Source organism: Hydra vulgaris, chromosome 11 (assembly GCF_038396675.1).
Source record: "Hydra vulgaris chromosome 11, alternate assembly HydraT2T_AEP".
Taxonomy (NCBI): Eukaryota; Metazoa; Cnidaria; class Hydrozoa; order Anthoathecata; family Hydridae; genus Hydra; species Hydra vulgaris.
In genome coordinates this window covers 30,286,247-30,300,755 of record NC_088930.1, presented here as the reverse complement: position 1 = coordinate 30,300,755, position 14,509 = coordinate 30,286,247, and the positions used below count along the sequence as shown (strand labels likewise).

Here is a 14,509-nt window from a genome sequence, read left to right as displayed (position 1 = left end):
TTCTTATTTAAGATTTGAATAAAATTTTCTATTATTTTTAGTATACTTCTATATTATTTAGAAGAACGTAAGTCTGTCTGATTAACTTCCAAAATGTAATCAAAAAGTAAATTTTGAAGCAATTCATTTTTATCGATTAAAACTATGTCTTTAATAACTAAATAAAGCTGATGTTTAATAAACTTTATAATCATTTTAAACTAAAAAGAGAGATAAATTATTTTAACTTTGGTATCCATATATGTATGTATATATATATATATATATATATATATATATATATATATATATATATATATATATATATATATATATATATATATATATATATATATATATTCTACAACATAGATAACTACATAAGCTATGTACTAGAATAAAATAAAATTAAAAAGTTTTGTTCAGACGTGTCAAGAAAAACTCTCAAAAAATGAAAGTTGCTAATTTTTTCTATAAAATGAACTTTTAAAACTATATTATTTCCAAATGGGGCAAGTTGGGGCAGCTAACTTTTTTGGTTTCTTATATAATGATACAAACTCTCTTTAAAAAAGAATTGACTTCTAAAGGAAGTTTAAGGTAAAAAGTCCTAGCACCATAAAAAACAGTTTAAAATCGTTAAAAAAGCATTTTTTAAATGCATTTTTTACAACTTGTATAAATACATATTTAAATTTTTTTTATAAATTAAAATAGCATTATCTATTATCTTTGCATGTTATAAAAACTAAAGTAAAAAACTTTGTATATAGGGAGAAAATTAAGTTTTAATAACGATAAAATTTTAATGATAAAAAAACGCTGTTTTCAATCGATTTCAAATGTATATTAACGTTTAAATCTGTTATTTCAGTATTTATTTTTTTATACCATTAGAATCATAAGAAACTGTAGAAAATAGTTAGCTAATAACATTATCGAAATTACGCTACTCAAAAAACTATATTTTAGCCAAATTTTTAGTGTTTTTGAATCACTGTGTAATGGGGAGAAAAAGACATCCTTTTTTTTCTGTAACATTGTTGACATCATCTTTTCTTGACCTCACCCATTTCAAGATTCCATTCCCTCCTCCCCCTCCTCTCTTTCAACTATTTTGTTGACGTTATTAATGGAAAGTTCCTAATAACTCGAAGCGAAATGCCATCCGTAGTCACTTCTTACTCACTTTCTCATCTGTCATCATCTTTAACGTTGTGGTATCCTGGGCAATAATTCTGTACGTTTGGGCCATATCTTTTTCACATAATGATTTTTAGTGTCTCGGTTATATCCCAGAGGCAGATGGAACACATATACTTAGTGAAACCTAATTGCAGTCCGAGCAACCGGGCAACTACTTTAAGGTCACTACAAATAATCCATTTATGGTTGCCATATCTAACACAGTCAAGTACAGTTTTTATTGTTTCGTAAGTTTCCTGCGGTTCCACTGCATGAGCTATTGGAATGGAAAGATATTTATTTCCAATATGAATTAATACTGCCTTTAGAGAGTATTTTGAGGAGTCGATAAAGAGACGCCATTGGTTAGAGGAATAGGCTCATCCAAGTTCAGTTAACATTCCTTCAACATTCGTACAAAAGGTGATACTATTTTGTTTGATGAAATATTTCGAGTATCTTTCATGTCTGTTTCGGTAAATGGTCACTCTGTTGCAGGTGCCACTCTTGTAGCCGAGAACCCAGAACCTTAACTTTCGATTTTGATAGATGTAAGTCTCTTAGATCGCTCAGCTCCTGTTGGTTATTAAAATGAGGAGCTGATTCCGTTTCAGGCATAAAGTCATCATTGTCATTTTTTTGTTTGATCTGACTGATGTATCGAGAGAAAGCGAGCGGTTGAATACATTTAGTGGAGATGGAATAGGTAGACTGCCACTGTGAGACACTGGCAACTTTGCTGAATCACAAATTGGATACAGGTGGCGGAAGAAATTTTGCTCTAATTAGAGTAAAGTAAGAGCTTCTAATTGTCCGACAACAAGAACGATTTTCACATTTCACAATTAAAGAGTAAAATATTGACTTGTACGAAGATGATCGGCAATCCAACGTTGATCTTGTAATAAAAGACTCCTTGACTCTAGCTCTGATTTGTCTGAATCAATATACTATGCAATGGTTGGATAACCGTCAATTTGTAGATCAGACCAAATATTAGCCAAAGCCAGTCCAGCAAAACAAAAGTTCTGTTTTACTAAATTTTTATCTATTGTCCTGCCTGATTTAAAAAGATATGTTGGTTATTATAGGTTAAAAATTATGTTATTATTTTTACAAATTAGCTTTTGTCAATGTAATTACCTTGAGAATCAAGATGAGTTCCGTAATGTTCGTGCGGAAGTATTATCCCAGATAATTCTTTACTTAGAGATGCCATTTGTCGCTCAGCTCTGTTGAATGCACTGCGGCCTGGAGCGTTCGTCATGATAAAAAGAGCGTCAAGGTTATTCTTCAAGAAATGATGAATCCCGATTTCAATTACTTTCTGGTATCTGGGATTTTCGTCGGGTCCTCTATTGACGCTAAACACAACTATAGGCTTAACCATATTAGTTTGAGGATCTCTGGTAATAGAGTCGAATTCTTTGATATCCAAGAGCCGCTGAAAGTCAAATCCATGAGCAAAGGCGGTCGAGGATGCGTGTTTTCCTGATCGAACAGCAATGTAGGTAGGTCCAGAATAAGTAACAGCATCTGTTTTTCCGAGACCATCTTTTTTATCGTAATTTCAGCATATACAGATTGTATAAGCTTGTGTTTAGCAGCCACGACCCAGTCGTGGTCCGGGAAAGTTACCCGGTACTCCAAATGCATCAACAACGGCGCCTGTTTTTTGGCTGCTGTGATTCCAATTGGCACTCTAGCCTTGTCGTCTTGGCTAATGAAACACACTTCATTTGGCCCTAAAATAGAACAAACTTCTTCCACATATTTTATAGTTGAACTGCAAAAGAGTCCGTCAACATGTTTTAAATGAGATTCATTCTGAGGGCTGATCAATCTAACAGGGACTGTTTTGACGTGCCTTTTGCCTTCTAATGTTCCGTAACTTCTCGGAAGCAGAAGAGTATAGAGGGCGCTCTTGCTGATTGCAAATCCAATTTTGTTCATCTCGGATGTCAATTCTTCGAGAGTTTTAATGCTCTAAATAATAAAGAAATATATTTGGATTTAATTAACTTTTTTACAGAAAACGGGATTTATTTCGAAAATTATATTCAAATGAAATCTTGAAATTAGTTGTTAACATTTGAAGGATACTTACAATAGTGCAAGTACTAATTAAGAGTAAAATTCTAACAAATATTATATTAACAAACATAGCTAAGCTATCATTACCCGAAGAACCTCTGACCGGCGTCTTTCATCAGCGGACGAACCATGGAGAGCAATACCCTTAATCGCCTTCAAAAGAAGAGGTTGATCTACTTCTAATGATGGTCGACCAGGTTTCTTTCTGATTTTTAGTTTTTCTTTGACTTCTGGATGCTCCAAGCAGGTTTCCTCCATTCTAGCTTTTTTCAGTTTTCTAGTTTTCTTTTGTTGAGCTTGATCATACTTTTTTTTGGCCAGTTCTTTACATAGATGAGCTAGTTTCTTCTTTTTCTTTTCCAAATCATCCTCTTCAGCTTCAGCAATGAATCCTCTTCTCTTTCTAGTCTTCAGTCCAGCAACTTCACAATTTAAAGCTGCAATCTTAGAATTGAGTTGATCTTGAGCCACTGTTGTTGCATTTTTTTGATTTTTCGTGGTCAACAAACTCAAGATTAATGCACTTTGTTGATCATCAATAACAGATCGCTCATTGGTGGGCTCAACAAACTGTGAGGAATTGTTGTCAAATTCAAGTGGAGTATACGTGGGGCAGACTGTTTTGGAGAATTGGCCCAAAATGATAATTGCTTGCTCTTAAACTTCATTGCCTTTTCATTAAATAAATTGACTAAATACATTACTCTTGATTCAAGATCCTTATGCACCAGTTTCTCTTCTTTTAATGAATTCCATATACTATGGACTTCTTTCTGGATATTAGCCTTTTTTTTTTATCGGGATGAGTATTTTCATACGAGACCATCAATAAGTTAAGTAATGCAGTTTTATCCATATTTTAATATTGATTTATTAGTATTATTTACATCGCAATCAGAATAATGATTTTGCTCATCGTTAGCTCAAGCTTTTTAAGAGAGTTTCTTCAACCCGCGAGAGAGAAATTAGCGTTTCGAATTTTCAATAGAATTTGTGTGTTTGCATTGCATCACGTTTTACAATCAACTAGAGAGCAATTAGAGTTTCGTATTTGAAATAACGACAACTTAATTTCAAAAAATGACAATTTTATGAGTTTACTTTTATGAGTTTACTTTGAACCACATTTTATAATCCGCTAGAGAGTGAATAACGATTGTGAACTTTATAATCAAAGAGTTTCTAACATAAATTGATTCGCAGTCAAATGGTAATAAATAAATAAAACGATAGTAATTTTTATTTTACGTTAGTAGTTGTTATTTATTTAATGTCTCTGGGAAACTTATTATAATAATATATAATATTATATTATAAATTATTTAATAAAATATAATATCAAATGCCCCGCATTTAATATTAATTTCCCCACCAACAAAACATCATTTCTATACCATTTAGTAGATGTAAATACCGTTAAAATCTGCTCATTAAAACTAAAAAAATAGTTTAAATTGACATCATTTTGGCCTCAACACCCCCTCCCCATTTTCAATTAGTGTCAAACTTTCGAGCACTCCCTCCCCCCTATATTTACTGACAGCATTTATGGATGACCCCTTATTCGAGTAATTATTGTCATTAATTCATATCATAATTTAACAATAAAACCTATATGCTCCTTCTAAATTTTTCAATCTAAATTTTTCAACTTATAATGAAACGTAATATTTAAATATTAAAAACAAATAAGTGTGAATACCTATATCAAAATCAAGTGTAAACTAAATATGTTTAAATTAATTAACAATGACAGCTCTGACTTATGTTTATAACTTTCAATAATATATAGTGCTCAATAAAAATTTAAGCCCGGAGATTCGGCTGAATCAAGGTTTGTTTTTATTCGTTCGGTTATGTATTTCATTAATATATATTTTTTGTCGTTGTTTGTTTACTCCTTGCTTGTCATTTTCATAAATACTTTCGTACAAGAACGTTCCAAGTAGGCTTGGAGAATTGGACAAAATTAAATTGTGAAGCTCTAAAATATAAATTATATCTATCCAACCACACTGTAAATATGATTGTACAGACTTTTTGATATTTAGCAAGTATTTATGGCGGTCCCTAAATCACTGGGGTCTGGGAATTAATTGACTCTACTATCATAATGTTTGCTCCATTATCATTTAAATGATACAATGTTAAAAAATAAGAAAGCGAATATAAACTACTTTAGTATTTTTATTAAAATTTATTTCTAAAAAAAAGTATTTCGACTAAATCGACTTTTAATAGACTTCAATTTCGATTTCAAAAATGTATAAGTCGATTTTAGTCGACTTTAAAAAATATATAAGTCGATTTAGTCGACAGTCAAATTATTTACAAGTCTTAACAACACCAATGCTAAATGAAAATTTATTTGAGTGTTTTTATACCAAAACCCACCATACAGGATCATGGCCATATGAAGTTGCAAAAATGTCATAACCCTAACGCACAATTTTGATACGAGAAATTTTGGTACAAATTACGGGCTAAATGTAATAATTTGTTGATGTTATTTTTCCCCATTTGTTTTTGTATATAACTAGATTTTAATACTTACACAAATAGATTTTTGGTCAAAAAATTTTACCTTGTTTAGTTTTTTTTTTGTCTGGCTTATTTTTGACTTGTTGGGGAAATAAAATTTGGTAACCTTAGTCTCAAATTCGGGTTTGTGTTCTGTGACAATATGAGATCGGCATTATTTGGAGAAATTATTACTTCACTTGGTATTTTTAAAAACTTTTAACAATTGTTATATAAAATATGAAGAATTTTTTGTATATTGTCTTTTTTGAGTTTTTTTGGATTGGTTCTTAATCTTGTTCCCAAATATATTTAATTTTGTATTTAGTAAAAAAGGCAACTAAGAAAGACAAACTTCAACAACATAGTTCTTGTTGTTGAAGTTTGACTTGCTTTGTTACTATACTACTCTTCTTGTCAAGAAGTAGGAGTTTCCAGGGTGGAGATGGTTAAAAAAGAAAAACAAATTAATTATAAAGTTGTATACTTTTTGAGAAAATTTAGACTATTTTTTTCTTGTAAAAGGTCTTTATAGTTTGTTGTTATCATTATTTTCTAAACATCTTCACTTCCAACAAGGCTGCAAGCAATTACTATCAGAGTTGGAAGTTACTAAAAAAGAAAAGATAAAGTTTATTAAGCAAGATAACAATAAACAGATGACTTAAAATATCAAATAAGTGAAGATATTTGATTAATATATATTAGCTCTAAAATAAAACTTTTTAAGTATTATTTACAATTTTCATACTGCTATCCAGGCTATTAGTGCTAGACACAAAATGTGGAGGTTTTTCAAAAAGCGCTGAAATTTTAACAATTTATTAAAAAGCTAGAAATTCTAACTAGAATCTTATTAGCATACAAGAATAGTTATAAAATACTAAACATAACTTGGTATACAAACTAACTTGACATATATGTAACTTTACTGTTTATTATCTCTTTGGAATAGCTTGAATTGTTTAAATGTGCATCTTTTTGGATACTAGCCAAATGAAGTATTGAAAATATAAAGTTTTTAATTCAATAAAATATTACTACAAAATTAGTCTCAGAACTAATTGATAATAAACTAATAATCAAGTTTCACTTTTCTGCACTTTCTCTTTCTCATTTATTATATTTCCTTTTTTTTTGGCTATATAATTTTTTGGTTTCATTGAGAGCACAATAACAGATGATGTTGTGCTATAACAGCTTTATAATGTACATAATCTTTATTTAATATTGTGTGACAAACAATTTTCACAATAGTTTAAAATATTGAGTTTATTTTTAAGTTCATTTATTGTTGTTGATTCAATAATAAATGGTGGTAAACCATTCCAAACCTTTATAGTTCTACTTAAGAAATAATTATATCTAGCGTTACTGTTACAGTATGCCTTGGTTAACTTTTTGCTGATGAACCATGAAAATGTTAATGTTTTAATTAAGTTTTACATATTGAGTTTATCCAACTTTTCCGCATAAACTTTTATACTGCAAAATTAGATCTCATAAACTATGTTGTTTAGGGTTGTTAAGTACATTAAATACATTTTCTTGAAAGTTAATAACTAATTTACTAATAAGTAGGGTTGCCAGATGTCCGTCTTTTATGAAGGAGAACGCAGTAAAAAAAAATATTTTTACAGGTTTGGCATTGTTTTCTCCTCTTTAACTTTAAGATATCTTTTTTGTAACTTTAAGATATCTTGTTTGTAATAAGGACACCGTGCTTGGATTGCAAACTTAAAATCAAGGTCTTACAAAAGTTGTATACAATTTCTTACTATCCATTAAAATGTCATATTTAATGAGTGAGCATTTAATTTGATTTGCTTAGAGCTTTATCAATTTGACATGACCATTTTAAATTTGGTTGCATCAATACTTTTAAATCATGTGCTACTTTTGATGTTGCTAGGATATTGTTATGTTGTTTGCAGAATATTTACTTCAAAGAATTTTCACATTATTTTTTCAACTATTTTATTTGCATTATTTTTTTGTTTTTTTTAAATCACTTTTTTTCCTTTTTCCCAAGACTTACAGATTTTAAGAACTTTTTTTAAATAAGTTGTTTTTGACTGTTTTTCTTTTATTGCGCCTCATTTTCTTCCTGTTTAATGTAATTGGATTCTACATTGGTGCAAGTGAGACTTAGTTGTGGTGAAGGCAACTTACATAATCAATTTAATTTTGGTTAAGGGTAGGAGAAGCTCTTACCCTCTCATAAACCTGATGCTAATTCTTTTAATGGTAGTATCATAATAAAAATACTCAGTTCCGATTCGCAAAACAGTTCAGAAAGTCATTTGTTTGTTAAAAATTGCTTCAATTTTTTTCATATTTACATTTAAATAAGATTTTGGAAACCTGTCCAAATCACTCAAGTGAACCTTGGTTAATAAATAAAAATAAAAATTGTTCTTAGTTTTTTTTGTTTTAGTCTATATAAGGAATGTTATTATCATTGTTGTTGTTATTATATTGTAAATAATGCCTCGCATTTTATTATTTAACTTCGTAGTTTTGTAGTCTTTAGTAAAGTTTCTTTTACTGCTTTTAGCGTAATATTTAAAACGCCAAAAAAATCAAATTTATAAGTGGCTAACAAATATTCGTTAAAATGTACTTTTTAATTTTCCCGAGTCTACATGCTTAACTGGTTTATCTTTTATAAGTTTTACTTTTGTAGAATGATATAATATAGTTAAAATAGTAAACAATAAGTTTTACTAATTGTAATTATTGCATTAAATTAATTATAATTATTGCAGTAAACAATAAGTTTTACTAATTGTATAAATATCATTAACAAGTAAGTTATTATTATGTGCAAAATTTAAATAGTTTTGTACTTTATTAAAGTGTTTTAAATTTATTGCAAATAACTTGTCTCGTAAATAATAAATAAATAAAGATTTATTAGAACAAGTTTAAAAAAAATACATGTTCTAAAGGACATACAGGTCCAATAAATAAACACTGACAATATGCCCTTAAATAAGAAAATAAAGTACATAGGAACAAATATAGTTTATAATAGAAACATTCAAGAATTCATTCATTTACTTTATAGACACAATGTTTATCGAAATTGCACAGTTTTATTTTATTTTTCAAAAATACAAATGTTATCAGCATTTACAGCTTCTGATGTCAGATTATTCCAGATATTTACAACTCGTTGAGAAAAACAATATTTGCAAATGTTGAGTTGACATCGTTGCTTTCGAATCCTAAAAGTATTACCACGGGTATAAATATTATTGTTAATTTCGAAAAACAAGTTTTTATCTATGCAAACCAAATTATGCATAATTTTGAAACATGACTAAATCATGTTTTAAACGTCTGAGCTCCAGAGAATCCAAACCAAGCATCTGTAAACGGCTAGAATAGCTTGAACAACTAATATTAGCATTTTTTTTTGTGAATCGTTTTTGAATATTTTCAATAGATTTTATTAACATAGTTTGGTGTGGCGACCAAACTGGAGAGCAATATTCAATAATAGGTCTTATATAAATGGTAAATGCACGTAATAATCGTAATCGTAATCGTAATAATAATATGAACAAAATGTTTAGTTTTAGAAAATAAGAAATGCTAAAAATAAAAAAAAAGGTTCTTATGCAATCCAAAAGTGAAGAGTATTACGGAGAATGCTTTTTTGATTTAATTGTGGTTTAATTACAACAGATCCAAGCACATACAGACAATTGATTCAATTTTATTACTTCCTAGATTGTTCTGACATTAAACCAAGCTTTTTCAGCATATGTTAAACCTGTTTCAGGTGTTTTTAAATCTGTATGGTTATCTGTCAATCCACAATTGCCTTTAATATACAATAACTCTATTAAACAAAAGTTAAAAATCTATTTGCAACTGTAAAAAACATAAACTGTAAACATGCAAAAGCAAATATCAAACGAAACCTGGATTCTAAACTAAATAAACATTTTGACATATCTGCTTGTTGCTGTTCACTGGACATCGTGTCATGTAACAATATTTATGTAAAGTGCAAAAAGAAAAGAAAAATGCAAAATATAACACATTATTTGCATATGCCCTAAAAAAGAAAAGGTCCCAATAGAAGAAAAAGCTTATATACAAGATTAGTGTTTGAAAACAGGACCAAAAGGGCTATTTCAGATGTCTACAATAGGTTCATCTGCTTTAAAACTCAACAACAAGAATCAACAGAAGGAAAGAAATATATCACATCACAAACATATTAATAATGAGCTCTTAAGTTCATTACCAGATGCTCCAAAATGTTTATCTGAAATAATAAAACCTCAGGTATTTTTATTTGCGTGGCCTTAAATTTTTAATTAGTTTTGTATTTAGCACTTATTAGTAATAAAATCATGTATCATAAATATTAGTTTCTTCTTGTGCTTATGGTGCCAAGAACTTTTTTTACTTGATGAAGCATTGTCATGAGCTTGGAGCAGAATATTGGAAAGTATTAGAACTTGTGTTCAGAGCAACAACTATTTTGTCCACTCCGAAAACATTCTTTATTCTAGTGTTTATGATAATGATGGTTTTGTGCGACATTTCTGTTGTGACAAAATAATTAATTTGAAATGTATTTTGTGTAGTTCTACTGTGCATGTTTTTAATAAGTCAAGCATTAAGCTTAACGCCAATGCTTTGACTTATGTTGATATGATTGACTGAACTGCAGCTGCTCCTCTTGCACCACCGCCATTAATAACAGCTATTGAGAATTAAAATCTTCAACACTGTCAGTTTGATTTCATTTTTGGTATACCCCGTCACTCTCAGGTAGTTAAGCGTGCTATTACAGATATCTCTGCAGCAAGCTCAACCATTTTTGGACATGAAACGCATCATGGGATGATTTTTCAGGGTGCAGGATCCAGAACAGACTTATCTTGGTGTAAATAAGACTTTTTTTAAATTATCTTTCATTACATTGTTTCATTGAACTAATAATATCTAGAACTTTTATGTTCATTTTAGGTTTCAGATATGGCCAGGACTGGCAATAGGGGGGTTAATGGTTTTAAATATATATATATACATATATATATATATATATATATATATATATATATATATATATATATATATATATATATATATATATATATATATATATATATATATATATATATATATATATATATATATATACAGGGGCTATTCTAGGAAAATAGTTTGGGGAGCAGTACCCCCGTGTCGGCGCCTTTCTGTAAGAAAATTTGCTGTATGAAGGCATTTTTTCTAAAAAAAACAACATGATATTTGTCGTTAAAAAAAAAAAGAAAAGAAAAAGGAGCCTCAATTTCTGAATTTGGGCGGCGCCCAAATACAGTCAGCACAGTTGAAAATGGTCTAGAATAGCCCCTGATATATATATATATATATATATATATATATATATATATATATATATATATATATATATATATATATATAATATCACTTCTTTTAGTATCATTGAAATTATTTAAAATAATGAATTGAGAAAAAAAAGAATAAATATTGTTATTATTGACTTTTTTTATTGTTGTTATATTTGTAAAGCAATTGCATGCAGTAAATGACATATGTAAGATTGTATGCAATTTATAACATTAAAAATTAGCTTTCAGTATTTATTGTCTGTTCTTTTTGTAGGAGATAAGGAATGGCCACAGGATGTAGGTTTGTACAGATCTTTAGAAGGTAACTGTTTTGTAATATAAATTGTTTATGACATATTTAACCAATAATCTTAAAATTAAATACTGTTTCACATTTATATTTTTTATTGCAGTACAAAAACTGTAGATAGCAGACCAAAATCAAAAATGGCTGAAAACTTAATTCACAAAATGTTTTGAAATCTTTTTTGTTAATTGGCAGGGCTCAATTTAGTAGTCAGACATTGTGCCTCCTGGAACCTTTTTTTTGAAGCATACCTGAGAAAGGCAACCAAAATCTGCTCATTTTGTTGAAAATGAATTATGGTTGGTTGCCCCTGGTTGATCTTGATTGGGTTAGGGAGGATAGGTGCCAATTTCTGACCACTAAGTTGAGCCCTGAAGTATATGAATATATAAAAAAATAAAGTTTATTAGTTGTGAACCTTATTAATGTTTTATCAAATGTTTTAAAAATAATAAATGAAGTTTTTAAATAACAAATCGATAAACTAGACAATGACATCATTTTTAATGGTCAATGAAATCATTTTTAATGGACATTGACATCATTTTTAATGAACAATGACATCATTTTTAATGGAAATGACATCATTTTTAATGGACAACAACATCATTTTTAATGGACAATGACATAAATAAATAACTAATCAAAATGTTTAAAGATTAATTTTTTTTTTAAGCAAAATTAATAAAAAAAATTTAATATCTTATTTTATTTTTACATTTAAAAATTGTTTCACTCTGTAGCTGTGGTTTGTGTAATTTTACTGATAACTACTTCAAAACAATCAGGAAACAATCTTTCCAGCAGGAAAAATCTTATCATTGTTTTTATATATTCTTAGATGTTATATATTTTTATATATTCTTATATATTCTTAGATGTTATATAGTTTTGTATATTCTTAGCATGTTCTTCAATAAAATATGTAAAAATACAAGTCTGAAAAGTATGTTATGCGCCAAATTAACAAAGAAAGTAACTTATGGTCAAGTGGTTAATTTAAAAAAATACTTCTTTTTAAGTTCAGAGAAAGTCAGAAATACTTCTCTAAAACTCTTTTTCTCTAACTATGAATTCTTCATATAAGAAATATTTAAGCAAACCTTGTTGGTATTGTTTGAACATTTTGCTAAATAAAGAAGCGCTATGCTGTCAAATAATTCTATCAGACTTCAAATGACTTGAAACTTTTTTTATTATTTCTAAAGCAAGATAAAAGTCATTTGGTCTAATTAAATGATAATAATTTGACAACATATTGTTAAGTCACTTAACAAAATGTTCAAACAACACCAACAAGACTTGCTTAAAAAACCTGAGCAAATTTAAGCTATTGTGGACTTAATAGAAAATGTATTTACAGTCTCTTGCAAAAGTTTAGAATTGGTTAAGTATTTATTGGTAAATCCATAGTTTTCATTGAAAATAACATAAATTGTTTAACATAAATTAAATGTTAGCTTTGTTTATGTCATTTGTGTATGTCATTTTAAATAAATTATGGATTTACCCAGTTTTGCAAGATTTTGAGTCAGTGTTGAGAAACTAAATATTCTTGACATTTTGCAATTTGTTCTTGTAGCAAAGAGTTTCAGAAATGAAATGACTCCGTTAAAAAAGTAAGCTTAATAGTTCATGATGATGTCAATAAGCATCATGATGCTTATCGACTTCATGGCTAGATAAAAAAAAAAAGCCACACCCTGAACAGGAATTTGCTGAAGACAAAAGTAACATCTATATGATTTTATACACTCCAATGACATATGGAATATTTATTTTTTGCATCGATGACATAAAACTAATAAACAAACGGTGACATAATAACTAATAATAATAAACTAATAAACATCGATGACATAAAACTAATAAACAACTAATAAACAAACGCTGTAGAATAAACAATTATTTTTTATTATAGATTTGTTTATAGATTTAAAAATAGTGTAGTTTTTTTGATTTTTTGATCGTTAAAGTTAGCAAATGTTTTATAATTTTTAAAGCATTTGAAATTTTAGGACATTTAAAGGTATTTAAGACATCTGAAAGGAGATTGATTATTTTTATAGTAAATAAAACTTGAAGTTCTTTTTGAATTGAATTCTAAAAAGGCTACAACACTCTGTTACAAGCCAAGATTAACCTGAAACTTAGTGCCTTTAAATACTTATAGGGTTTTAATACATATGCGGTAGTGGTGTAGTGGTAAAGCGCTCGCTTCATAAGCGAGAGGTTCCGAGTTCGATCCCCACCACGTCCCTGGTAGTACCGCGCTCAACTTGTTTCTCCGCGCAGCGGCCTTGTTCCTTAAGGTTCGTGTTTTGGAGTTATAGAGTTGAGAGAGGGTTATAACCACTATTAAGTAGCCTCCTCATCTGTAGTGGCCTTCTCGGCCTTGAGGAGGTGAATAGAAAAATAAAGAAAATAAAAAAAAAAAGGGTGATTTTGGGTAACAGAAAAAGTACATAGTTGCATGTTGAAAGCTCAATTTTTTTATTACATGTATACAAAATGGTATAACACGCTCTCCTAAAAATTCAGCACTTTCTCTAATTTTAATCAACTTTTATGACTGCTTGAAAGTGTTACATCCAAACATGTAAGAAATGATTTTCAAGAAAATATAAAACTTCAAAGTGCAGTAATTTTTAACTGCTATGAATTATTATATTAAGTTTTATGTTTTGTTTTTTTTTGAAATGATTTAAAGTTACCTCCAGGTATTTCAAAAATGTATAAGAACCCATTGTATAACACCCAAAAGTCATTCTTACAAAAAATCCTTAAGTTGCAACAAGTATCAATAATGAATGTAAAAAATTGTTTTTTTTTGTCTTCATTTATAAATTCAAGTTAAATTTAGTTAATACCCAATCTTTGGCTAATTTCATGTTCGATAATAGTTTGATGTTTAATTTTTATTTATGAATATAAAATAAAGAAACATAATAGGAACTTTATAATTGTATGGATTAGTTGACAAGTTTTCAGTTATTTTTCTTTTTTTTTTTTCAATTCTACAATTTGTTCAAAAAAAGTCCAATCA

General features: G+C 28.7%; 1 protein-coding gene across 1 annotated transcript in view; it reads left to right on the top strand.

The window, feature by feature from the left end:
* Positions 1-5,714: 5,714 nt before the first annotated feature.
* Positions 5,715-14,509, top strand: part of LOC136087574 (metaxin-2 homolog) — a 47,310-nt gene continuing 38,515 nt past the window's right edge. The window contains exons 1-2 of the mRNA XM_065810724.1: positions 5,715-5,981; positions 11,431-11,478. Of these exons, the coding sequence (XP_065666796.1) occupies positions 5,942-5,981; positions 11,431-11,478 (88 nt within the window). The 5' untranslated portion in view covers positions 5,715-5,941. The remainder of the gene's footprint in view (positions 5,982-11,430; positions 11,479-14,509) is intronic.